Source organism: Cornus florida, unplaced genomic scaffold, assembly GCF_030987335.1.
Source record: "Cornus florida cultivar Cherokee Brave unplaced genomic scaffold, ASM3098733v1 CherokeeBrave_3.0.0_Hap2_Chr02, whole genome shotgun sequence".
Taxonomy (NCBI): Eukaryota; Viridiplantae; Streptophyta; class Magnoliopsida; order Cornales; family Cornaceae; genus Cornus; species Cornus florida.
In genome coordinates this window covers 25,750,977-25,777,799 of record NW_026775572.1, presented here as the reverse complement: position 1 = coordinate 25,777,799, position 26,823 = coordinate 25,750,977, and the positions used below count along the sequence as shown (strand labels likewise).

Here is a 26,823-nt window from a genome sequence, read left to right as displayed (position 1 = left end):
TCGTTTTTGAATAATTTAAATTTATTTTCTATGTGTCTTAGATTATAAAAAGGGGCTATTACAATAACAAATATATATTATTAAATATTGTTATTGTTTTTTGCTTTCAAAATTGTGATAACAATAAATGTTATTTTTGTTTTTTTTTTGTTAATCACTCAAGAAAACAAAATTATTTTCTATTTTTTTGAGACTCACTAACCGTAGTTCATAAAAAATTGAATCAAAATGAAAAGCCCGACCCTAATCTACCATGTTTGGCTAAACGGGCCGGGTTGGAAATGGCAAGCCCTAAATCTGCAGAATTATCCCGCCAATGGCAACGCGCAATAATTTTTGAAGACCGCCCTCTCCCCCGCTATCTATCTCTCTAGAACTTGCACTTTCTCTTTCTATCGGCGACCACCAGCAAACCAATTGCACAGAGCACTTATCCTCGGAGATCACTCGCGAGTGACGGTCGAATCCGTATCCTCAACGGTCAGTCATTTCCACGTATTTCTTTTATTTTCTCAAAATTTTAAAATTTCAATTGTCATTTTCATGAACTCAGATCCTTGTTTATAGTTATATCGCTCTCGTCTAGACTCGCATAATCATACTTGGTACTGTGTAAATTATCTGAATGTTTCAATCCAGTGCCCTAATACATATGTGTGTGTGTGTGTGTGTATATATATATTCGCATTTTCATTTCAAAATTTAGATACCATTAATAGGGTTTCATCTAATTCTCGCCTCTGTAAATGCCATTGAGACCTCATGGTTTAATTAATCTGATTTTATTGACCGATTCCTATTACATATCTTCAGCTATAACTAGTGTATTATATGTGTATGTCTGTATACATTTGAAAGATTTCATTGGGTAATGTGTGAAGTGTTGAAAGGAGGTGGCAAATTTTGAATCTTAATTGCAATGGGTCGACCTCTATGCTGATGCTAAGTTTTAATTTCAAAAGTTGGGGTTGGATGGGTTCACGAGGACAGATTTTTTGGGCATTAAACTGCCCTTTTTTTTTAATAGCTGGGAAGTACATTTCCTTTGGCTCCTATTATAAAAAATAAGTATTTTGGGCTGTTTTCTAAAACTAATTTTACCTATTTTCATACTTTGATTGCTCCTTAAAACTCATAGGAATATTTTTTTAACCTTTGTAAAGCATCTCCCTGTGTCTGCAGCCTGCTATATGCATCTATCTCTTTACAGCTTCAGAAAATTGACCAGGTTTGTTGCAAATTTTAACAACTCAACAACAACAACAATAATAAAATTTTTATTTTTATGCTCCAGATGAGCGAGTCTCATTAAACAAAATAGTCAAGTGACCCAGATGAGAACAATAGAATAACAAAAATATCTTTTTGCATGTCTAATTGGTTGCCTTGAATTGTGGTTGGGACCATATCAACTGCTGTGCAACCCAGATGAGAAGAATCTCACTGATACTAATGCTTGCAATATAGGTTAACATATTCGAATCTTGAAGTAGTGGGGCCTTTGATGAGATGACTTCAAATATGATCTTGAAGTAGTGGCGCATGATAATCAAATTTGGAGGGACCAGGAGTAACTTACTGACAACAGTAAAATGCTTCATTTTATGAGTAACTGCACCAATAGTGATGCGTGCCATGCTCCTTGAGCTGCCTAACTAATTTTTACTCACGAAGTGTTCTGTTTGATAGACTTGTGGCTGCACGCATGTAGACAAGAAGCAAGATAGCCACACATATAGGGCTCAACCTAGTTTCAGCACTCATCTACTGCATATTTATCGCAACATTACTTCTTGATACTAGTGCTTGATTTTTTTATTCTTTCTTGAACTACTCTTAATTATGGCACACAACACCTTTCTCCTTTAGTTTTAATGACACTGAATTTCAATTGCAGTTTTTTGTACACGGGCATGGTTTTTGAGCAAGAGAATCACCATTCACCACTCTTACCAGGTCAACATCTCCACCAATGACTAAGGAATGTTATTCAAGGCAAGAACAAATACTATTTTCTATAGACCTAAATGTATATATATTTTTTCTTCATTTCTTTTTAGTTTCCTACATTGAACAGTTAATTGTTTGTGTCCTACTCTTTCACTTTTAAGCTTTCCTAATAACTCATGGTCTCCAATTGCTTTTTCTTTTTGTAGGATTTTCTATTCCAGTGTGGCATTTAGGGGGATATTGTTTGCCAGCTTTTTGCTTGTTAATGTGATTTTTATGGCAAGGGGCTATTGGTGGCAGTAGGCAATAATGTTTAACTAATGGCCAAGGAAAAGCACATGAGGCAAGAATAATGACTGTTTTTTTGTTTTTATTTCTTTCTTGTTTATTTTAGTTATCTTGATAGTTTCATTTTTGCGTGGCTTAAATGCAGTGGAAACAATTCACTTGGAGGTTCTAAATGTATTGACAGATCTCCTAAAGTTAATTGGGTGCAACATGCTAATGCCCATGATAATTTCGCGAGCCAAAATAAGTTCTTGAGTTCAAATTTTCTTTTCTCCTTGTCAACACAAAAACCTTGTACTGAAGAAGCTATAGGTGCAAGGTATGTTACTTTATTAGTTTTTAATATGCATTAGTTTTGACATTTCTCTTTTGGTTAAAAGTGTATATCTCTTTCGCAGAAAATGCCTGCTTAATACTTTTTTGGATATTTGCAAAATTTCAATCAAGGAAATCTGGCACAGAACTTTTAGTTGTTAGAGAAGATAATTTTATATGCAAAAAATATTTATTTTTCAACCATTTTTATCTTTGTACAATTTCATCCTTATGGCAAGGGTAAAGATTGTCCATACTAGGATATTCATTTATTCAAGTAATTTAAGTTAATTTATATCTGGTAGGTCAATTTTATCTTATTTAAAGCCAATTTTATAGATTCCTGCATTTGTGTTTATCTCCAAGAATTGAAGGCCTATAATGATTGCCTTTGTTTTGTCTATCTTATATATACAACACCACGCCTTAAGTTTTAAGTATTAATTTTCTGCTTAGACATGCATATTGATTGTAATTATATTATATCCAAGTAGGTCAACATTTGCACTTCGCTGTGTCCTTACTTTATTATATTGCTTCTCTTCATAATTTCAGGTCAATGGCTAGTCATGTTCGGAATGTCAACAGAGCGCAGAGTGCACAAACTGAAAAGGTAATAAAACTATTAGACATGAATTTTTAGAATTAAGTTTATAAGTGATTGGTTACAATTACTAATCAAAGTATGAGAGAGAAATTAATAGTGACACCAATCAATGATGAAATAAGAGAAAGTAGAATTAGGTGGTATGGAAATATACAACGAAGACCTGTTGATGTACCTGTAAGAACAGGAAGATTAGTTTGCATAGAATGCAAAAGGTAGAGAGGCTGATTACAGTTAACATGTGATGAAATACTAGAAATGATTTTAAGAAGTTAAATATAATATGATAAAACTTGTAATAGAAAAGAGTTGAAAAAGAGAATTCATGTGGCCGACCCCTTTCACATGGGATTAAGGCAAGTATGATAATGATGAATGCCCCGTTTGGTGGGAGAATTGAGAAGATGGACGTATGGGAGAGGAGGAGGGATGGTGAGGCATCCCTAGGGAACAGAGTCTAAGCATCCATCCTTTTGTTTGGTTGGGTGGAAGGGAAGGAAATTTATCATTTTATCATTAGACTAATTTAATACATTTAAATGAGGTTAGTATGTCATTTCAATTTTATTTAACAAATTTCACTTTCTCTCTCTCCTCTTCCACCCACTTTTGGACGGAAGCAAAATGGTGGGCCTGGAGGGATGTCTCACCTCTCTTCCTATCCTTTCACTCTTCTTCTCCCTACTACTAATCATGTCTCTTCTATTAAACAATGGAAGCTTGTTCCATCCCTCCTACCAAATGTTGGCTGAATGTCCTGCTTAGTGATCAGGGCACCATGGCTTGTATTACCATTTTTTGTCAATACAATTTTTGTCTGCTTCCGCTTAGTGGATTTGTTGTCCTTTCTTTGTTCTCTCCACTTGCTCGCCCCTTTATTCCTTGAATCTAGGTTCTATATGTGCGGGCTTAGTTATTTCCCAAGTTAAACAAATCTTTGCCTAATCATTTTAACCTTTCTTTTTTTCTTCCTAAGTCATAAAATTTAAAGAAAGTTTATTGTTGTTGTTGATGTTATAATTATTATTTTTTATAGTATGGTGTTTAAATTTGAATTGTAACCTTTTGGCAGGCTTGGCAAGTTCTTTCTAGCCTTCGCTTGTCTGGCAGGAACTATATAAAACCTGGGAAAACTGCACCACTAGTTAAGGATGTTAGTTCTAATTCATTTCAAGATGTCAGAAGAACTACTCAACAGTGTGCATCTGGTGTGAACAATAATATTTCAGGACATATTCGAACACATCAGAATTTCACCAAAACTAACGCCAGAATTGGTGAATCCATGAATTTTGTGGGCACTTCTTTTCCACTAGGCAGCAGTCATGTGGCTACAGCTGGAAGTGAGAAAAACGAGGGCTGCACATTAATGCTCAATAATTCTCGTATACAATTCAAGAGTGCATTATCCAGCAATCACACCGTGCATTCAAGCCAAATGAAAGGGTCTGAAGACACTACTCCTGGGGGCATTGATGATGACGACATACTCGAGGTATCACTATCACAATTTACAACACCGGGAGCCAAATTGAAATTTCTTTTACTTGATTCTACCAAGTTCAGTCAAGTTGACTTCATTCTGGTTAAGTTTCTGTTGCATATGGAATTAACCAAATCAAGCCGACTTGGTGCAGCTTGGACTATGTCAACATTGTTATGAATGGTAGCTCAAAACTTGATCTTGTTAGACTGAGCTAATATTATTATGACTTGTGAAAAATGCATAAAATACATCATTTGGTTAGTACGGTCATATCATATTCTTCTTAGTAAAACAAGTCAAGATTCTTCCGGTCGGTTCAATTAAATGGGTTTACTTGACCAATTTTGGGGTAAAGTCAAAATTTTGAATTATAAACTGTGCCTTTGTTCAACTTAGTACATATATATGGTGTTATTTGTGTATGAAATGTTGAGTTTGGTGAATAGTTTTATGCTTCTCATCTATTAGTTCGGTTTGCAGAACCTTGATGTGGACCAAATAGTTATGGAGCACTTCCAATCAACTTGCACACCTCCACCGTCAATTTTGAAGTTTCCACCTATTACCCCAACTGTAAGTAAAAATAATGTTGCAAGGCACGAGGAGACATGTTTGCCACCAGAATTGTGCTCGACCTGTAGTCATGGCTCAAAGGTATTCTACAATCAGTTTTCACTCTGTTCTATCTTGATGCCATTTCAATGTTCTATTGGTTCTTAATCTTTATTCCTGAAATTGGTATAGCTAGGACTTTGCGCAGAAGCTGCAAATCATTTACAAGATATGAAGGACATGCTAATTGCCATATCTAATGAACTTCTCGACAATATTACTGACCTTAGTCCAGATCACATTGGGAAGCTTCGTCAAGATAGGTTCGGCTCTCTCCCATTTCCGTAATCTTTTCATAATGTCGAGAAAGACCAGATTGATTTGAAGGCAAGGAAAACAAACAAAGAAAAAGGAATATAGGATTCCTGAGCGCCACTAAGCACTCCTATTTTTGTATTGTGTGCACCTTGTTCTTTCCATTGTTACTTTGAAACTTTTAGATTTTTTCTCACACACTTGTTTGCACTTCTTGTGTTAGGTTGCGGTTGAATTCAGAAATTCAACTCCTAGAGAAACATCTTCGTACTATATCAGGCGATGAGGAGAGACAAAAGTCACATTTTTCTGCATCCACTGCCACTCCTAGAGCATTTCAATATGAGACCCCACAAACAGTTGCATTCAGGACCGGCCCCAGTTTTGATGCCCCGGTTCACTTACATGATGACCACAATGGCTGTGATAAGTGGAATTCATCATCATATTCATTCTCTTCTGTTGATAGGTTTGGTGCTTCATTGGGCCCTGTGGAGAGGGAACCGTATGTCCCAAAGAATGTTCAAGTCAATTATACTGAAGGCTCAAACGACTTAAAGTGGAGTAGCTGGGATTTCCCTTGGACAAAGAAGCTGGAGGTGTGTATACATAGTAATGTAAAAGATTCAATTTTCCATATATTTCGTTCTGATTCATGTGAATTGGTCCTTCCCCAGGCCAATAACAAGAAAGTGTTTGGAAATCACTCCTTTCGACCCAACCAAAGAGAGGTTATTAATGCAACAATGAGTGGATACGATGTTTTTGTTCTAATGCCAACTGGAGGAGGGAAAAGCCTGACATATCAGGTAAAATATTTTGATTTAATCCTCACCATGAGATACTTAGCCTGGTAATGCTAAAAATCTATAATCAGATTGTGATAATAAATGTGGATTTATGTTTCACTTTCTATTCACGGTTTCTCCATTTCAATGAAATGATAATATGCACTTAATGTCTTTCCGAATTGGTTGGCGTACCATTCCAGGTCGGATTTTGGTGAAGTGAATTATCTTTGTTCAATGTTGCGAAAGTTTGTGATGCAAAATTTTTGTGCTTAGTGGCTGGTATTTTGTGTGTGCATATTTTAGAGTTCCTTCCGCTTTTCTAGGATATTAGAATTTTTGCAGTAACTTCTAAATTGGACTTGGATTGGACATGTTTTTAATACTGTTTTCTTGCAGCTCCCTGCTCTGATTTGTCCAGGAATAACTTTGGTAATTTCACCTCTTGTTTCATTGATCCAAGATCAGATAATGCATCTATTGCAGGTGACTTTTGTTACATTATTGATATCCGTTTAGAAAAATTTACTATACTTTTTTTCTTCTTCGGATAACTTTATTTTTACCTTAATTTCATAGGCATGTATTATATAACTTCACTCGTTATTTTTTTTTTTCTACCCTATAGGCAAACATACCCGCTGCTTATTTAAGTGCCAGCATGGAGTGGACTGAGCAACAGGAGATTCTTAGAGAGCTTAGTTCCGATTATTGTAAATACAAGCTATTATATGTCACACCAGAGAAAGTTGCTAAGTGAGTGTTTCGTTTCTCAGTTTATGATATTCACCCACAAATCATGGCAGCACTTCTGGTTCAAATCGCTTTAAAGTTATTAAGAGAACAGATTTGGACAAGTATGTTGTCAAACATTGTCATAGAGATAAATGACTCATGAGTTACTGCAAATTGAGCCAAAGCTATTGTAACATAGTATTTAAATTATTGACATGGCATCTAAGGGAGGTTGGCAGTTGGGTCAAGAATTTGATTTTTGTTTTATTTAATTATATTTTCTTTACCTAGTGTTGGTTCCCATCATTTGAGGGTGCTGCAAAGATGGACTAGGGTTTCAACTTTTGTTGCCTAATAATAAATTAATACAAGATGAAAGTTTTCATGTTAGAATATTTTTCCTTGTTTTTTATTCTTTCTAAGACGAAATTATGATTACTTTTGAAACCAGGTATCACTGATAATGTTAAGTTAACTTGAGGGCGTACCAGAAAGTGGCTATTCTATTATATTTCCCATTTTACACTTTGTGCTGGCTCTTCTGTTAGAAGGAGTTGTTTTACCAGAATATGCTTTTAAATCATACGTGCGAGGAGTGCGTTGCTGACGTCATTCACACTGCCACAGATCAAGGAAGGTTAGGTTACACAATGAGTTCCTTATAAATAATTGGCCTAGGAATGCATTATAAAAGCCTTATAAAGGAAGTTATGAGACACATGGTGCTTTTTAAATGCCTTGCATTGAGTTGGCCAAGAATGCTTCTAACTATACAGATGAGGATGCGGATCCTTTTTGAGATTTTATTGTGTAAAGGATGAGGATGCTTGGAGGGCTGCTCCTCTTTGTATTTGGTGGTGTATTTGGCTCGAGAGGAATCGGCGCTATTTCGATGGAAAGGAGAAGCCTTCTTCTATGCTTAAGTTTTCTATTATTTCCACCCTTTTTGTTGGGTTTTAGGGAGAGATTATAGATCTATAGAGGAGATTGTTGTTTTTTTTGGCCTCTTTGAAGGCTTGAGGCTCTTTTTTGCCTTTTGTTTGTCTTTGTGTTTGTCTTTGGGTTTCGCTCCCCTTCTGAGCGCTTTCTTTATTAAAGTTTACTTATAAACAAAAAAAGATTTTATTGTGTAAAGGGAACCATTTTTACTGTAGTTATTTTCTAATCATACATTAAAAGAAGCACGATCATGATTCTAATTTTATATAGTCCATTCTATTACATTCCCTAAAATCTTGATTTCTAGTTTCCCCGCCAGGGGCTTTATTTTAATAAGAGGCTAGGTTTGTTCCAAGCAATGCTGCACACAAGGTAAAATTTTCTAAATTTCATCGGGGGTTCTTCAAAAGATTTCTAGTGTTTGGTTAAAAGTTGAAAATCACGGGTTGTATGACTGAATATTCCCATTATATCAGTTAGATCATGTTCTATTCATGTTTTAAATTGGGAATAGTTGGACAAGATTGACAACATTCGAACTCTTCTACTCATTTTCCACAAATTTGGACATTTTATCAAGTTATGGAATTAGCGGATATACGGGTTCACTTTCTTCCTCGACATACATTAAAAGTAACAACTTGCATCATTATGCTGAGGCATCTAACTCTATAGGAGCAAATGAGCCTAGCCAAGCCAAACATTGGTTTCTTTAGGTTAGGCTTCTTTGGATCTGAATTCTGAACTGAGCTTGATTTCAGCTTAACTGGCATGTTTGAGCTGGTTCTTATAGTCACACGCGTTGTCCAGCTTGAGCTTTTTTACAAGCCTATTAGAGTCTGCTAACCAGTCTAGTCTAACATTGATCTCTATATGATGGTCCTAGCCTTTTACCATAATAATGCAAATTAATGATGACAACATAATCAAGAAGCTTGCCCTTTTTTAACCACACCTCATTTGGTTTATATTGCTTGTTAACATTTTGAAGTGTTTTCAAAGCAATTTTCTCTTTGATTCCTAAATTTGTCAAGGCTCCCTTAACGGTTCATAAACTTGGTTAAGCTGAGCCTACTGTTGATCGAACTTATTTTGTTAGTTGAATTCCTATCAGTTATTTTATCCATAAAATTGTTATTCATGTGATTTACCTACTCCATAACTATTAGCGATCTTCTGAAAATTAATAACTTCTTGAACTACTTTTGAAATATAACTTCAAGCAAAGAGGAAGCACATTCATGCAACTGTGCTTTGGAATGAATGTCATTCAAGATTTTTGTGCTTTATCCCTTTGGTTAATGTGTGTGATGCTGTGGCCCGAATTTGGTTTCGGGTCAAAATCTTCCTGACGACCTGATGATTGAGCTTTTTTTGCTTGCGGATTGTGGACCCTGTTTGGTACTCTCTTGTAGCCTGATATATAAGGTCGTTTAGGGTTTGGAGTGGGATTAGAGAGAATACTGTAAATCGGAGAGAAAGATAGAGAGGAAGAACTAGGGTTTGGTGGGCTGAAACTTGTAATCTCCTTTTTTTTGCATAGTGAAATCACGGATCTTCACTGTAGATGTAGGCACAACTTGTGCCGAACCATGCTAAATCTTTGTGTTCTTTGTGTGGCGTGTTTATTTTTTCTGTCGTTTCGTGATTTGTTCTTGGTTCGCTGCGTTTGTCGTAACAATGTGGATGAAAGATAATTTGAACCAAATGCAAAATATTATGGAGAATGATGAGATCTTTTAGGTTGACTACCAAGGACCAACTCTATAAAGATGAATTAGTTATGTGCTTGTGGAATATATTGCTCATTTTATAACTTCTATCTGGTTCTAAATGTCTTAATGACCACTACTTGAATGCAGAAGCGATTTTCTGTTGCGACAATTGGAGAGCCTACATGCTCGTGAATCTCTCGCTAGGATTGTTATTGATGAAGCTCATTGTGTAAGCCAATGGGGACACGATTTTAGACCAGATTATCAGGTTGTGCCCTACCAAAACCATTACACTCTGTGCTGTGGATAATATATCTATTAGTTGATGTTAAACCACTTAGTTCTACCATCTTCAGGGCCTTGGTATTTTAAAACAGAAGTTTCCAAATACGCCAGTTTTGGCTTTGACTGCTACTGCCACAGCCAGTGTCAAAGAAGATGTTGTGCAGGCTCTTGGTCTTGTTAACTGCATTATTTTTCGTCAAAGTTTCAACCGTCCAAATTTATGGTGAGTGTTGAATAGACATATATTGTTAATGGAAGTTGAAATGACCTCACTTTGTGAATATTGCAGGTATTCTGTTATCCCCAAGACCAAAAAATGTGTGGACGATATTGACAACTTCATTAAAGAAAATCATTTTGATGAATGCGGAATTATTTATTGTCTTTCTAGAATGGACTGTGAAAAAGTTGCTGAAAAGTTACAGGTTCATCCCTTTCTTCCTTCCTTTCTTTCTTTTTATTTTTATTTTTTTTCTTTTGTTGATTAGTACAGGTTCATCTCTTTCTTGTGGTTGCTTTTCCTTCTTTCTTTCTTTTCTTTTTCTTTTTTTTTTTTTTTTTTTTTTTTTGAGGGAGGGTTTAGTACATTATGATAACGTGTACAAAATGAAGTATTTCTAATTTTTTAAAGGCAAGTTAAATAATTGTTGACTTAATTTTCTTTTCTTTATTTTCTCAAAAATGGATCATCTGTTCAGTTTATATCTGTGAGTGGGTGGTCATTTAAGATTATTTTAACATCTGCCAGACTTCCACAATTGATAAAATTTATTTGATTTCCTGTCTTTTGGATCGTATCTCTTAGCTTGTAGTTATGAGCAAGGTTGCTGAACAATTGAAACATAGCTCGGAAGTGTGATGATAGAATAGATAGTAGTTTAACCATCAAAAATGGGTATATTGTTTAAATGAAATCTCTCTTTGAGAGATGAGTGATATCTTTTGTTACTACTTATGATAGTATATTCGTTGTTCAGGAATGCGGACACAGAGCAGCATTTTACCATGGTAGCATGGATCCTGCTCAACGTGCTTCTGTTCAGAAACAATGGAGCAAGGATGAGATCAATATAATATGTGCAACGGTGGCATTTGGAATGGGTATAATTGATTACTACTGGTTGCTGCCTTTATAAACTGATAACAGCCAATATATTGACATAGTCATTTCAGGTATCAATAAACCAGATGTTCGGTTTGTGATTCATCATTCTCTTCCAAAATCCATTGAAGGCTACCATCAGGTAAGTTGTGAAATTTTTATTGATTTTCCCCCACCACCACCACTTTTTGATAGTGATTTGTGATGGTTGAGGCACAATAGTGTTGGACAAACCTAATTTAAGAGCTTTTTCTTCATGTTTCAGGAGTGTGGGCGTGCTGGTAGAGATGGCCAGCGTTCATCTTGTGTGTTGTATTACAGTTATAGTGATTATGTAAGTTACGGTATTTTAACCAATTCTCTCTGTTGCTTGTAAGTTTAGAAATTAACATCCTGATTTAGACTGCAATTGTAGGTAATGTGCAATATCAATCTCTTCTTTTTCTTGAATCACCTCTTTATGCTTGCATATTCCTCTTCTACTCTTCTGCAGATTCGAGTCAAGCATATGATTAGTCAAGGAGTTGCAGAGCAAAGTCCTTTTGTTTCTGGGTATAATCGTATGAATGCAGCAAATTCAGGGAGGGTGCTGGAAACAAATACTGAAAATCTCCTACGAATGGTAAATTATATAAGCTTTCTATTGTTGTTGTCGTTGACATCATAGTTAGGTTCAATTAGTTGTGGGTTTCTGAATTGAACTACTTTCAGGTCAGTTACTGTGAAAATGATGTTGATTGTCGACGTCTCCTTCAGCTTGTTCATTTTGGGGAAAAGTTTGATTCTGGCAACTGCAGAAAAACATGTGACAACTGTTCTAAGATTAAAAGCTTTATTGAGAAGGATGTCACTGACATTGCAAAGCAATTGGTTTGTAAACATATATTTATATATCCTCTAATACCATGGAGACTAACACACTCATTTTTGTCCCGTTACGGGACTCAAATCCTTGACCTTCCACTGTAGAAGGTAAAGGAGATACCACAAGGCTACAACCCTTATAGTGGTTTGTAAGCATGCTCACTTAATTGGTTGTTGGTTCCCTTTTCATGTTATTTCTATGTTAAATAATGTACACGCAGTTGTTCATTTAGATATATTTTAGTCCTTCACTGTTGTTCCCAAAAGTTATTTTAAAACTCTGTTGTTGTATAGGTTGAATTGGTGAAGTTAACAGGGCAGCAGTTTTCATCATCTCATATCTTGGAAGTCTACCGGGGTTCCTTAAGCCAATTTGTAAGTCCTAATGGTGACTTGTAGTTTGCTTTCTTTGTTCTTGCTTTTTATCAACCTTACCTTCTGTTTGCTAATCTGAAAACCTAGGTCAAGAAACATAGACATGATAGTGTAAGCCTACACGGAGCTGGAAAACGACTAGCCAAGGGTGAAGCCTCCCGTATATTGCGTCATCTTGTTACTGAAGATTTTCTTGCGGAGGATGTAAAGAAAAGTGATCTTTATGGATCTGTGTCATCAATATTAAAGGTGGAAATTGTTATTGTTTTAATTCCTTCAATAGTTGATTCGTCATAGTAGAAGATTTCTTTTTTATCCTCTATGACTGGTTCACAGAATTGTAATACGGAATTACCATTTTGAATTTTTGTCTTCAGGTGAATGAATCCAAGGCTTACAATCTACGCATCGGTGGTCAGACAATTAAATTAAGGTTCAGTCTTTTGAAAATCCTTGCTAATTTTCCTGTTCTGCTGTTTGTTTGCCAAAATATGTGATTTAGCTTATATTCTTGCGATACGTGAGCGATATTTTCTTATGAGTGTGTCAGATGCTTGCTGACAGCATTCTGCATATGTTGGAAATCTATTGGAGTTGCATGTTCAACAAGGCACTTCACTGATACATCCAGTTGTATGCCTGTTGATTTTGGAGATCTGCATCTGACCGTCTACTCTATATATACATCTATATCTATATGTATTTCGAGAGTTTCACTTCTTGCCAAAAAATTATACCTCAAAAACCATCTGGATTGATCCCAAGTCCAACTGGCCACAACTGATGGATTTAAACTGCTTGACTATCGATCCAATCAATTCTCAATTATCAAGCCAAGTGTTTTGATTATGATGTGAAAAATGTAACAGTGCATCTTCGCTGTGTACGGCCAGATAGCTGTGCCAATTCTTCACTTAAGCTATTATTACGGTCTCAATATACAAATGTGTACTAAATAAACTAAAGATTCGGTGGTTTGTGATGCTGAAGTTCACATTTGTATCAACACGCCCATGATTCTTTGTTGGCAATCCTTGTGATCATAGTTTGAAGGTCTTTTCTAATTAAGGACGGGCTTCATGGGATGTTTTTTTTCTTACATATTGTCTTATTTTTCCTAAAAGATATTGAATTTATTTGAACTCATGAAGTAATATTTTATTGCTAAAAAATAGTAATCACTTTCTCTATACCAATGTGATTGAACTTTTGTTCAACCTTGTCTGGCCTAATGCCACTTAAGTTATCCTATCAATCAATTAATAACCTTAAATTCGTTAGGATTCCATCGTTGATCTTTTTGGTTTAATTGACATGCACAACTGCCATGCTGATGCAGATGACTTACCTTGCAGGTTCCCTTCCTCCGTTAAAGCATCTAAACCGAGCAAATCTGAAGCAACTCCAGCAAAAAGCTCACTAATGTCGGGGAAGCTTAGTCCTCCACAAATGGACACTCCTCTCCAACCTCAATCTGAAGTAGACTTGGTATTTTTCTAAATATTCGTTTGTCTCTTCCTTAGCTGCTTCTTATTACTACCGTAAATGTTAGAACTTTATACATTTTTGTACAGAACCTGTCAGCCAAACTATATTCCTCTCTTCGAATGCTTCGAACTGTTCTTGTTAAGGAAGCTGGGGAGGGGGTCATGGCATACCACATATTTGGGTGAGCCCACTTGCATTTCCATCTCTGTTGCATTCTTTATCCACTTATTTAATAACAATAATTTTTCTTAAGATCCATCTGGTATTGGCGAAAAATGAGCAAGGAAAAGAACAGATTTTGGGCAGGAGTGTATGCTTTAGTATTTACAGTTTCTCGTCATTTCTTCCTTATTATTAGTCACTAAGAGCATAATGGATTGAAGAACACAACGTCGTTTAACTTGCTGTTTTTGGTTGAACTAGAAATGCAACGTTGCAGCAGATTAGCAAGAAAATTCCCAAAACTAAAGAAGAACTTCTGGAGATTAACGGCATTGGCAAGTAAGATTTAAAGTCCTTTGAAATCATAATCTACTCAGGGAAAAAAAAACATTTTACTGAACATTTTGGCTTAATTCAGGGCAAAGGTTAGCAAGTACGGAGATCGGGTATTGGAAACCATTAAAGCTACGGTGGCGGAGTACTACGGCACAGACAAAAAAGGCAGCAGCAGTAATGACAGTACTGATTCAGTGAAGAGGAGAAGAGACAGTGTTAGTGTTTCAAATGCAAATCCAAAAGATGATGAAGACTTCGCCCGAAGCACCGGTCGATCGAAAAAAAGGGTGCTGAAAAAGCAGGACAAAAGTACTGCGGCTATTGATTGTAGGGACCAAGACTATTTCAACCAATGTGCAGATGTTGATCTGGATTTTGACGATTTCTACTATGATGTTGAAAATGATGGCTCAAGTTTGAATGTTAATCAGAATAATTCAGGTCGAGTTCTACCGGCATGGTCAACACCGGCAAAACAAGTCTGTAATCGAGATCCTAATATGATCCAAGACTATGAATTTAGTGGGTAGATTTAATTATCGTGACAGATTGTTAATTTTCTGTTCCTTGTAAGAGAGAAAATTTTAGCCAATTTTTCTTTGGCTTTTGGAATATCTTGGTTCTATCAATGTTAGAAGATGGAAAATGTTGTACAGTATTGCATCTTATACGTTCTCTTCAAATTTGGCATCAATTTTTTTAGTGTCATGTTATGTATATTTGTTTTATAGCTTTTATAGATTTAATTATTAAAGATTTATGTTAAGAGTACGCACTATTTAGACAGACGTACGCTATTTACTTTTTTTTATATGTTTTTTTCTGGGTAAATATTTATTTATTTATTTTTTTTTGTAGGTTTGTTATAGTGTTTCGTCGAACACTTTAGATATCTGATTTTTTTAAATTTTATTTTAAACGTAAGTAGTATTAAATTTTAAATTAATAGATGTAGGTTGTTGAAATCTCTATCACTCTAAAATTTAGGGTAGACGCTAATTCGCTGGATTTGAAAGACAACTGCCCCGCTAAAAAAAATCATATTATACTTGAGGTCCAGAAGTACCTGTGAACATTGATATAAAAGTAGTCCAGGTTCATTCCCTTCGTACTGATGTGTCTTACTTTAATTTGGAATTATCATAAAAACAGAAATTTGCCATTAATTTCCTATTTCCGAAAGTGACGCCATCTTTCATGAGTTATTTATAAATGAGCCACGTGGTGGGATGATTGGAAGGATGATGTTGATTTTTTTAGTACTATTAATTTTTATAAGATTTAATTTAAATTTATCTTTATCAAACGAGAATAACATTGTAAAATGAAAATAATTTTATTAGTAAAATAACTTCTTTAATTTTATCACCAAATGTATAAATAATTTTTTATTTAAAAGGAGTTGTGAAATGCACGATTACCAAATTTTATTTTAATTAATTATTTTATTTTTGTTGAAGACATTCCTCCAAACTCATTTATGTAAAAACTTTCTTATTAAGGCTATATTTGTTTGAATATAAAATATTTTTTAGAAAATATATATATATTTTTTGGTGTTTGGTTATCGTAAAATATTTACGAAAAAAAAAAATATTAAAATTTAACAAAAATAATTTATCTATCAATTTTTAGAAGTTATTTTACACGCCTAACCAGATGGACTCTACTTCAACCTCGACTGGGACATTTGCTAAACACTGAAAAAAAAAAAATAATAGAATATTTTACCAAAAAAAAAAAAATATTTTCAAAAAAAAATATTTTACGTCGAAACAAATGGAGTCTTAAAAATTTTTTATTTTATTTTTTCTATATCAGCAACTTTCTATATGCTACCAAAATATTTGAAGAAAAATTTGAAAATTTACTTTATTTAGTTAGTATTTTTCGTGCTAGGTATCTTTAAACTAATTATTTACTAAAGTTGACTTGTATATCATAATAACAAAGATATTAGTTGATCATGATCATTTTAAATAGGTGATATAACACTAATAATACACAAATTTATGCAATACATATATATCGAAAATATAACATTCATGTAACATATTATATCGAGATTTAATAATGCAACATAATTAACTTCACATGCCTTAATAATGCAACATAATTAACTTCTCATGCCTTATCGAATTTTGAATTAAATAAAATCATCAAGAAAGTCAAGTTTATCTTTTTACCCTAAATCTTTTATTTTTTTATAGTGTTTTAGAGTTGAAATTGAAATCAGAAGAAATTAATTCAAAATTTAAATTAATTTTTTTCAAATTTAATTTCAAGATATCAATTTGACGTGAGCGAATGTAGAATTAAAGTTTTGTTGGTACCACAGAATTCAGTTCAAAGTTAAACAGCTCACATCTTTTTAGTACCGCGTAAGATCGGGTCCCACAATGAAGAACAGATCACCGGACGAGATATCCGGAAACCCGTCCAGGTTCATTCCCTTTCGTACCCACCCGTCTTTGTCAAAGGCTACGCCATATTTTATTAGCTGAGAGAGTTGAAAATTAGGGTTAGGGTTTACCAGACATTCCATGGAAGTTTCTACCACACACTCAACCACAACGTATCGATACTGCCATTGTAATTGTTGTTTCAGACGCTGTAGTTGTCGCTGTTTATGTTGCTGTTATTGTTGTTCCCAGCCTTGAATTTCGAAGCCATTGTTAGGGTTTTGTTTCGGCTCATTTTGGTTTTCAAACTATGGACTTGTCCCATCACGCGCAATCCAATCTCTCTCTAGGGTTTCTCTCTCACGCATCGACGCCTCACCGGACCCCAATCGCCGACGACTCCATCTCGTTCCAGATAGACTCGAGTTTCCGCCACCCGACCCACCCGGTTCCGTCTATTCCGCTGCAGCTGATGGAGCAGCAGACGACGGAGAAGGAGAATCACAAAGACGTCCACAAAGATGAGGAAATACGAAATGGTGATGATGAGAGAGAAACCAAAGAGTTCAGGATTCTGGGTCAATCGATGTGCGTCAAGAGGAAAAGGGACGGTGAGTCTTCGTCTTCATCTTCTTCGTCGATTTCGAAATGGGTTTCGATTAATCAACAAAGTCTCGAATCGCGAAGAAAAATTGTGCGGACTTGGGGCAACCAGTCCCTTTGCGACGCTGATCCTGATGTTTTTGAGATAATGGAGAAGGAGAAGCATAGGCAATTCAAAGGAATCGAATTGATAGCATCAGAGAATTTCGTGTGCAGAGCAGTGATGGAAGCTCTCGGTAGCCATTTGACGAATAAGTACTCAGAAGGAATGCCGGGTGCGAGGTACTATTGTGGTAATCAATACATAGATGAGATTGAATTGCTTTGTTGTGAGAGAGCTTTGGCCGCTTTCAGTCTGAAATCGGAGAATTGGGGTGTAAATGTTCAGCCATATTCATGTACATCTGCGAATTTTGCAGTGTATACAGGTCTGCTATTACCCGGTGATCGAATAATGGGATTGGATACTCCTTCTGGAGGGAACACCAGTCATGGGTACCATACTCCAAATGGGAGGAAAGTTTCTGGGGCTTCTATATTCTTTGAAAGCTTCCCGTATAAGGCGAATCCACAAACAGGGTATATAGATTATGACAAGCTTGAGGAGAGGGCACTCGATTTTCGCCCCAAGATACTTATTTGTGGTGGGAGTTCATACCCTCGGGAGTTGGAATATGCGAGGTTTAGACAAATTGCTGATAAGTGTGGAGCAGTTTTGATGTGTGACATGGCTCAAATTAGCGGTCTTGTTGCTGCCAAGGTGAAACTTTTTATTAATGTTTAGTTTCTGATATAAGTTTGTGTCCTTGATTCTTGATGCTTGCTTTACTTTTCTGTTCTTTTGATTCATGCCCAGTTGTTTATTTTAATGGTAGTACCTACCTGCTTGCTCTTTTGAGTTCATATTTTAGGTTCAGTGTTTAAATTGTTTGAGATAGTAAGGAAAAATATTATAATACGTGCTTGGATTGAAATTATTGCCCTAGATAAAGCATAATGGTAGGATTGATGTAACTGATCCAAGCAATTGAGAAAAGGCTTTGTGGAGTTGTTGGACATGTTTTTTCATGGGTAAAATTATGAATGAAATGTACCACTGCACTTGCTAGTCGACATGCATTCAGTGAGGCAATGTTCTCTTTGTGACATTTTTTAAATTCTCAGCGGAAGAATCCGTCAATATCGATACAATATGGTTGTTGCACATAATAATGTGCTTTTCATGTTGATGGTTTTCTTAATAACAGTGAATAAGTTGATCTATTGCGCCTGATTCATCTACCGAATGTTGAGTTGGAGGGTGTTCTCATGATTTCTAGGGGAATTTTTGAGCTTCTTGTCCTAGTCGCACCTATTTCGATTTTATAAATCTACTTCCACTGTGTGAACTTACTAATTTGCTATTGGTTTTGTATCCTTCTCTGTAGTTTCTTTCTTGTTTAATGAAATTAACTCATGAAAGTGAATTCATATTATCTCTTTCAAAATTTATTCTACCACATTCTCTCCTAATCCTGTGTCTGGTGATTGTTTCTGTAGGAGTGCGCAAATCCATTTGAATTCTGTGACATTGTTACCTCAACAACCCATAAAAGTCTTCGAGGTCCTAGGGGAGGTATTATTTTTTTCAGGAAGGGTTTGAAGCCTGGGAAGAGAGGTTCCCTTTCGGGTCAAAGTGATGGGAACGAAAGATATGAGTTTGAAGAAAAGATAAATTTTGCTGTTTTCCCAGCACTGCAAGGGGGACCCCACAATAATCACATTGCTGCTCTTGCAATAGCCATGAAACAAGTGGCTACTCCAGAGTACAAGGCATATATGCAACAGGTGAAGAAAAATGCCCAGGCTTTAGCATCTGCTTTACTGAGAAGAAATTGTAGACTGGTAACAGGAGGCACCGACAATCATTTATTACTTTGGGATTTAAGGACTCTTGGACTAACAGGTAGCATATCCAGCATAACATTTTACTTTCATTCTTAGAATACATTCTTGAAAAAGATGAAACACATGAAGGGATCGACTTTAATTGTTTTACTTAATATCAAGTCTATTCCCCTATTCCTCCTTTCTCCCGTCAAGCAAAAAGAATCATTACACTCCACACACACTTCAAGGGGATAATCAAACGGAAGTGGAACTTTCTGTATCCTGGTGAACATATTGTTAGCTAAAATGTAGTTGCAATTCTTCTTCGAGTTCAACAATTCTGTTACTGGAAAGAAATATAGCTCACTTTCATCTGTTATACTGTTACTTCAAAACTACCGTGCAAAACTATAATTGAGAGTTTTCGGATTGAAGTTATTGTTGTTGTGCGTTATGTTATTTATTTTGATTTCTGTTACATAAAGCTTTGACATTGAATCACGTCCTTATCTTTTTTTCCTAATTTTGTGCGTGGTAGGTAAATATTTTGAGACGGTCTGCGAGATGTGTCACATTACTATCAATAAAATTGCCATGTTTGGTGATAATGGGACTATAACATCTGGAGGAGTGAGGATTGGTAAGTAAATAACTAAACTAAATTTTAATTTGCAAATTATTAAGCTTCACGAGGTGGTATGTAACCGAACAAGTGTGCTTCTGTTATTAAGTTCTCGTGTTCCTGCCTTCAGGTACTCCTGCTATGACCTCAAGAGGTTGTCTAGAAGCTGATTTTGAGACAATGGCCGACTTTCTTCTCAGAGCTGTACAGATTGCGAGTTCAGTGCAGAGAGAACATGGGAAGTTGCAGAAGGCTTTCTTGAAGGGTCTTCAGAATAACAAAGACATTGTAGAGCTTCGGACTCGAGTTGAAAACTTTGCCGCTCAGTTTGCAATGCCAGGATTTGACGTATAGTACTTGCTTTCTTTCCATGCAACTACTTATGAAGAATGCCTTCCTTCATCAAGCGCCGACATCTGATGTTCATGGTAACAAAAGCAATGTTGCATCCAGCTATCTCCTTGCACTTGGTTCGTGTTATTTATAATTGTTTTTTCTCATCTTTGTGGTTAGCCTTCAGCAAATTGGTCTACAACATCACTATACTTGTTTTCTTTCCATGGTAGAGTGCAATAAGTTTTGGTAATGGTTCTGTTCTGCTGTTTTGGTAAAATGGTGAAGCTGCTCCTTTCCCATGATGTTACGCTCTGTGATTGGGGACAAGTTGAAAGGTCGTGAAAGGATTATTGGCACAGTATCCTCCATAAAGTTATTAGAAGTCGGACAATTTATTTGAATTTGATATACTGAGTAGTGAAAAACCCTGAATACTCTCTACTACTGTTTGATTCATTAAGCACAATGTTGGGCCAATGATCTAATTGGTTTATTGATACTTCCTTGACTGTAATTGCCATACCATATAATGATGTACAGCACAGATTCTCTGAGACCTTGTTCACATCAATATCATTGTAATGGATACGATTCTTTTGGCCAATTTAGGATACTTTTGCTGCTGCAACTTTGTTGTAATGATACTCAAGACTTGGGCTGTGTTTGGCGACATGAAATTGGAGCCTTGGAATTGGAGATAATTTTGGTTTTTTCCAATTCCAAAATTCCGGTTCCAATTCCAAAGTTTCAATTCCATGCCTAGCAAACATAGCCTTGGTGTATTTGAGAGAATTTTCATTTGTTACATGAATCATGCAAATGAGTTTATTGTTCTAAATTTGTTTTATTCAAGGACTAGTTGATGACTGACCTATGAAGCTTGGACACGCAGGGTAGGGGCGAAGTACCAGTCTTGGACACATGTCCGACACTCTTTTACAGGTGCCCTATTTTTTATTTATTTATTTTTTTTTCAAGTTGAACACGCCGGAGGACACGGTCTGGGTCGGGACACTTCTGAGGACACGACAGTTCAGAATTTTGTTAGAAAAAAAATAGAGATGAAGATATGTGTGTGGATCGATCGAAAACAACACACCAAACGCAACTATAGATCTAGAGATGGAGGGGATGAGAGAGCAATTGGAAGAGAGGGGAAAGCAACAAAGAGGTGATGAAGAACCTATGGAAGTCTTACCGAGTCCCAATTTGATTCACAGTATTAAAGAGAATCTTTTTTTAATGGTTTGATTGAATTTCTGTATGCATATGCATTCATATATCACTATATTGTAAAATAGAGTTATCAATGAAAAACAAGGGAGACAGAGGAAATAGAGACACTGTTTAGAGGAGAGAGAAGATAACCCGTCAATGTGGGAAGACCAAAAAGATAACATTGAAAATTTATATCTTTTTCAATGTTTTTGGTTACAAATTTAACTATACTAGTTATCGGATATATAGATATACTATTTATTTATTGTTTTTATTTTAATAAAAGTTTGGTTGAAATTAATGTAAATGAGTTATGTCTATTAATATAAATAAAATTATAAGTGAAATTAAAATTTTATATGTAGTAAAAATATATATTATTATTTTATCATCGTATACTTCTTGTTCGTAAAATTTGCCGTACCCAAGTCATACCCGTGTCCCATATTAGTGTGATGACCATGTAAATGTAGTTAGAATATATTATGCAAATGAGGTTATTTTTCTAAAATGTTGATTAAATTTCCATGGATTTCTCTCCCACAATTAGTCATTTGAACAAAAAGTTGGCAATTGTCAACCAATGATGAAAAGTTTTATTTAATTTTTTCTATTCAATAGAAATCCTCATAATCTCATGTAGTTTTTGAGATTGTCCGAGCATATGCATGTGGGGAAAGATTATTACGTATGATGTTTACACACGCTTCCTTAATGATATAATTTTAAAAATATATATAATTTTGGTACATTAACCATAACATTTGAATATCTCCATGCATCCCACTACACCACACACATAACAGCAGAATTTCATTCCCAATTTACTAACCAACAATATATATAGTACTTTAATACTAACAATAATATTGATTAAAAAAAAAACACCATTTAGACCTCATAAATGAATATCATTCAAAAAAGTACCATAGCAATAAATTATTCAGTAGAAAATTCACAAACTCCACTAGACATATGCAATTAACATCAAATTAAAAGTTAATCTTGAACCCTTTATGGTCTAATGTATCCACTTTTGTGGATTCGTTCAAAATAATAAAATGTAACTACTAAACTGAGCTGGCCTTCAGTTTAAGGGTAAACAGTTTTTCATCTATATGTGACAAAATATCTAGCATGAGTAAGCCATTATAGTTATTACCCAAGTGTTCTCCGAAATGGAACATTGAAAATTCCATCATTTTCCTTCTAAAACTTTTCCACAAATTAAGTGAACAAACATCTCCCATCAAAACCTTGCAGATTCCTTCACTGGCGTCTACTGTCAAAGTCTATTGGATTTCTAAAGGCCTGGTTGAGGATACGTGACAAAATAAACATTAATAGGTGCTATAGGGTTCTAAATAGGGTTACAGTAGGCAAACCAATTGACCGGCGTAACTTCCAAGGGTCCTTGCTGCATGAGGAGAGTGGCTTGGAACAAAACTTTTGCATTCTCTCAGTTTGACTTGCTGAAGAGTAAAGAGTCAAAATTCTCCAATGTAAAGTAGAAGCACAAGGTCAAGAAAGACCTCATATCCATTATATTGGTCCCACAATCTCCAAGTATAAATTCAGAGGATCTTGAATTGATGCTGGACCTAAATTCACAACTCTGACTTTGATTCAATGTCTTCTGGTGGAGGGTTGCTGACTTTGTTTTCTGACTGAGTAGGGGATACCACCTGTTCTTGGGGATCAACATCTTCACCTAAGATTTTTGCAGTGAAGGTTCTTGCTTCCAAGTCAAGATCCGGCCACTCTGCAACTATTCTTTTAGCACCCTAGAGTATGTCAAGAGAAAATAAATTAGTACATGGAGAGAAGAAATGCAGGTAAGAGTGAACGGAGAGAGGAGGGATATTGAGGAATTTCTACTTACCTGAAGCTTGGGCTCCTTTGTCATGGGATTGTTGCAGAGGTCAATGGTTTTTGCCTTGGATTTTGTGGCATTACCACACCATGACTCGCACCATAGCCATTCTTGAGGGAGTGAAAAGATGGGTACAGTGTGCTGAGCATAGTTGGGAAGATCCTGAAATATATGGTGGTTTCAGAGCCATGAAACTACAAGCAACAGAAAACCAAAGCCGAGAGAGAGAGAGAGAGAGAGACTTTTTACACTTTTTTTACTAGGTTCATCATGGCTCCATATTACACTAAAACTTGTTTTGTTAAAGAAGAAATAAAAAATATAAGATATAAGATATAGGGAATACAAGAGAAATATGTGAAGGCTTAGAATTAGATTTAAGAAAGGGTTATTTTTCTGACATCTTTACACCCATGTATTTATATTAGTCAGTGGTCAAATCCCACTAGTTACGCTTACTAATTATGACAATAATTACGTGTTCAAATCCTATGATTCTAGGCTTAACATATAGCGGCTAACACTCCCCCTCAAGTTGGTGCGTGGATATCTGAGACGTCTAACTTGAACAATGCATCCTCAAACAGGGCCTTATAACAACCTTCGTCAGAATTCTGTAAGCCGCAGAGTACAAATCAGACCGGAGATGATTTTTTTCTCGAATGAAGTGCCGATCAACTAATCAAAGTGTCTCCTCAAACCATAAACAATCAACAATGTCTCCTCATACCATAAACAACAAACCATGTTTCCTCATACCATAAACAACCAACAATGTCTGCTCAGATCATTTCCCTTCATACACATATTTGAAATATGTAGATGGAAGAATCAATAATGTCTCCTCAAACTATTCTCCCTCATACAAATATTTAAAATATGTAGATGAAAGAATAAACAATGTTTCCTCATATCATTCCCCTTCATACACGTTTAAAAATATGTAAATTTTAGAATCACCACCGTCTCCTCATACCACAAACCATCAACAATGTCTCTTCACACCATTCCCGAATGGGTGGTGCCGAACTTGCAACACCCTCATTGTGGTCGGACCACCCTGGCTCTAATACCAAGAAGAAATACAAGACAGAAGGAATAGAAAGTGTAAAGGCTTGAATGAGATTTAAGAAAGGGTTATTTTTCTGACATCTCTACACCCATGTATTTACATTAGTCAGGGGTCAAATCCCACTAATTATGACAATAATTACGTGGTCAAATCCCACGATTTTAGGCTTAACATATCTCGGCTAACAGTAAAAATGCCATGTAGAACACAATTGACTCAAATAATTAAATGTAGCCAAAGCCTACAACAGTCCTTGTATGCCAGTTGAATTATTACGTGAACTGAGTCTGTTGTAAGCAACAAGTGGTAATAGAGAGTTAATGGAGAAACTTTCAGTTGAAGGCCAAGCATGATAACAAAGAATATTATCTTACTTGATATAAATATTCAACTTGTTAACAACTGCTACTCCAAAAGCTTAAGTTGTTAGAGAGGGTGTAACTTAAATATATAAATCCTTCAACACGCCCCCTCACGTGTGGCCTTCACCACTACTCCAAAATGTTAAGTTGCTAGAGAGGGTGTAACTTAAATATATAAATCCTTCAACACGCCCCCTCACGTGTGGCCTTCTTTTGGTCCAACACGTGTTTTTCAATATTTTAATTAGGGTGACGGTGAGGTTTGAACTAGAGACATTTGGCTCTGATACCATGCTAACAACCATCTACTCCAAAAGCTTAAGCTGTCAGAGAGGGTGTAACATAAATATATATATCCTTCAACACATCTCAATAACACTTGGGGTCATCTGCATAAATCTTTTTGCCATATAACAGCTCAACCTATTGCAATATTATCTATACAATCCCTGACAAATGTGTATTATCTCAACCAATTGGTCCATATTTTTATTGACACTCCTTGTCTTAGATACTCACGGCATATACTAAGAGCCATATTAATTATGTTCATCTTGTCGTTCAGAACATGTGTTCAACTACATAACATATTGTACTAAAACATGCATAGCCTGCCTTGAACTCATCTTACAAAATTCTTTCTTTTACTTGAAAGCCATTTTATGATCATCCAAAAAACAATGTCAAAGATGATGAAAACGAGGTCACTTTGGGGTATTTCCTTGCCATATATTTTCACCCAGACAAAATGATACAGATGCAGGACATTGACAAGAGACCAAAACAACAAATTCTTATTAAAACAAGAACGAAACAGATGAAAAAAAGATAAGCAAGTGTCTGTTATGTGTGCACACACGAGGATATGCAAGCATATGTTTGTACACCAGCATGCATGTTGAACACACAATCATAACAACTCATTAACCCGTCATTCCTCCTCTTTATTAATTTGAAATCCTCATTAAATCTTGTTTAATATTTAAAACTGGTTTAAGTTCTGAATAATTCCCATACAAAGTTATTACCCTTTCCTTTACAAGTATAAACTTTTAAATACTAGGTCGTATTGTAACATCCAAAGAATTTTGGCATGTGTCAACAAGTGTTTCAGAAGTGTTGAGCACATGTCCAAAACATAAAATTTTATCTCCAAAATTAAGGACATAACCATGAAAATGAACATGCTTCAGAAAGTACATGAAACATCTAGGCATTTGACAAACACAACTAGCGCTTTCCAGTGTTAGTATTATATGCCTATTTAAAATTTCAACTTTGACATTACCCTTGCATTCCATGCATTCTTCTTGATTAACATAGAACTTTTAGAGTCACCTATTAACCTCGCTCTAGTTTGACTGGTATCCATTACTAACAATATACACCAATCTATTTCCTCTATCCAAATGAACTGGTATTTGGCAGATGCTATATATTTTCCAGTACTGTGGGACCGGATGCTTCAGGCACTGCTCTATGATGTAGTACCATGGGCTAGCTGTTGAGCTGTGCTACTTTTCGTAAGACAAGACTACAGTTCTTAGTCTTTAGGTTTTGCCCCCTAAAGCCTGTTAGGGCAGATCCTAGGTCTGTGGTGGTTTGTTTTCAATTTTTTTTTTTTGTACTTATTTTATTTATTTTCTCTCTACAACCCCCTTATGAGCCCGCAAACACAAACCCCCTCTTACTCTGTGAATGAATTTTACTTAATGAGAAAAAAGACGTGGAGTTTTTGTTATTTACTGTTCCCATTTAAACTTGTTTTTGCTAATTCAAATGTTGGGCAACTTTGTACCTTTTATTTTATTTTTAATTTATATTAATCTAGTAACTTCAACTTTTTTCCCCCCAGTATAGAACTTTCTATTGTTTTGATGACTCTGTGAATATTTTGGCCTCATTTTTTAAACTCAAACCCAAGCACGAACTTGTTAGAAAATAAAATAGCACTTACCTTCTTAATTTCACAATGCTAGGTAGTTTAACATCCACTCAAAACCATATCAAACTTGTGCTCCACTTGTTTCGATAAAATATGTTCTCCCAAATATATATATATATTTTCTGGTGTTTGGTTAACTTCAAACTTGGTGTAAATATTAGTGTTTGGTTACCTTCAAACTTGGTATTAAAAAAAGTAAAATATTTACCCCAAGAAGTT

The 26,823-nt window shown here is 35.5% G+C and overlaps 3 protein-coding genes across 7 annotated transcripts in view; 2 read left to right on the top strand and 1 right to left on the bottom strand.

Annotated features, from left to right (window-relative positions):
• The first annotated feature begins 336 nt into the window (after positions 1–336).
• LOC132294369 (ATP-dependent DNA helicase Q-like 4A) lies at positions 337–14,960 on the top strand. Its single transcript, XM_059792195.1, has 27 exons — positions 337–480; positions 1,898–1,995; positions 2,157–2,293; positions 2,384–2,557; positions 3,109–3,166; positions 4,233–4,655; positions 5,127–5,300; positions 5,391–5,521; positions 5,737–6,112; positions 6,191–6,322; positions 6,701–6,787; positions 6,930–7,057; positions 9,838–9,958; positions 10,047–10,198; positions 10,265–10,400; positions 10,953–11,076; positions 11,149–11,219; positions 11,343–11,411; positions 11,571–11,699; positions 11,789–11,947; positions 12,236–12,316; positions 12,404–12,565; positions 12,694–12,749; positions 13,672–13,804; positions 13,891–13,985; positions 14,228–14,305; positions 14,385–14,960. The coding sequence occupies exons 3-27, from the start codon at positions 2,271–2,273 to the stop codon at positions 14,830–14,832; spliced, it is 3,720 nt and encodes a 1,239-aa protein (XP_059648178.1). The 5' UTR covers positions 337–480; positions 1,898–1,995; positions 2,157–2,270; the 3' UTR covers positions 14,833–14,960.
• A 1,844-nt stretch (positions 14,961–16,804) lies between these two features.
• LOC132294368 (serine hydroxymethyltransferase 6-like) lies at positions 16,805–21,107 on the top strand. 4 transcript variants are annotated; one of them, XR_009478044.1, is made up of 5 exons: positions 16,805–18,067; positions 18,847–19,252; positions 19,715–19,816; positions 19,929–20,226; positions 20,365–21,107. XR_009478044.1 is itself a non-coding variant. In XM_059792193.1 (4 exons), exons 1-4 carry the CDS (start codon positions 17,015–17,017, stop codon positions 20,150–20,152), a joined length of 1,785 nt encoding a protein of 594 aa, XP_059648176.1. In that variant the 5' UTR covers positions 16,805–17,014; the 3' UTR covers positions 20,153–21,107. The 4 variants fall into 4 exon arrangements, 1 of the variants encoding a protein (XP_059648176.1); XR_009478042.1 differs by having other exon boundaries at positions 20,312–21,107; XR_009478043.1 differs by having other exon boundaries at positions 19,929–20,268.
• Positions 21,108–22,242: 1,135 nt separating this feature from the next.
• The window catches only part of LOC132294366 (UDP-glucose:glycoprotein glucosyltransferase), a 44,206-nt gene continuing 39,625 nt past the window's right edge, over positions 22,243–26,823 (bottom strand). For both annotated transcript variants that reach the window (XM_059792191.1, XM_059792192.1), the window contains 2 exons: positions 23,235–23,387; positions 22,243–23,136 (listed from right to left, as the gene is read on the bottom strand). In XM_059792191.1, coding sequence (XP_059648174.1) covers positions 22,960–23,136; positions 23,235–23,387 — 330 coding nt within the window. In that variant the 3' untranslated portion in view covers positions 22,243–22,959. The remainder of the gene's footprint in view (positions 23,137–23,234; positions 23,388–26,823) is intronic.

Excerpts from the sequence above, each read along its gene's own strand:
- LOC132294369 (XM_059792195.1), top strand. The coding sequence starts at position 2,271 with ATGGCCAAGGAAAAGCACATGAG. Across the intron at positions 6,788-6,929 it reads AGATAATGCATCTATTGCAG|GCAAACATACCCGCTGCTTA; the intron begins GTGACTTTTGTT and ends TCTACCCTATAG. Across the intron at positions 11,948-12,235 it reads CTGACATTGCAAAGCAATTG|GTTGAATTGGTGAAGTTAAC; the intron begins GTTTGTAAACAT and ends GTTGTTGTATAG.
- LOC132294368 (XM_059792193.1), top strand. The coding sequence starts at position 17,015 with ATGGACTTGTCCCATCACGCGCAATCCAATCTCTCTCTAGGGTTTCTC. Across the intron at positions 19,253-19,714 it reads AAGGACTCTTGGACTAACAG|GTAAATATTTTGAGACGGTC; the intron begins GTAGCATATCCA and ends TGTGCGTGGTAG. Across the intron at positions 19,817-19,928 it reads ATCTGGAGGAGTGAGGATTG|GTACTCCTGCTATGACCTCA; the intron begins GTAAGTAAATAA and ends TCCTGCCTTCAG.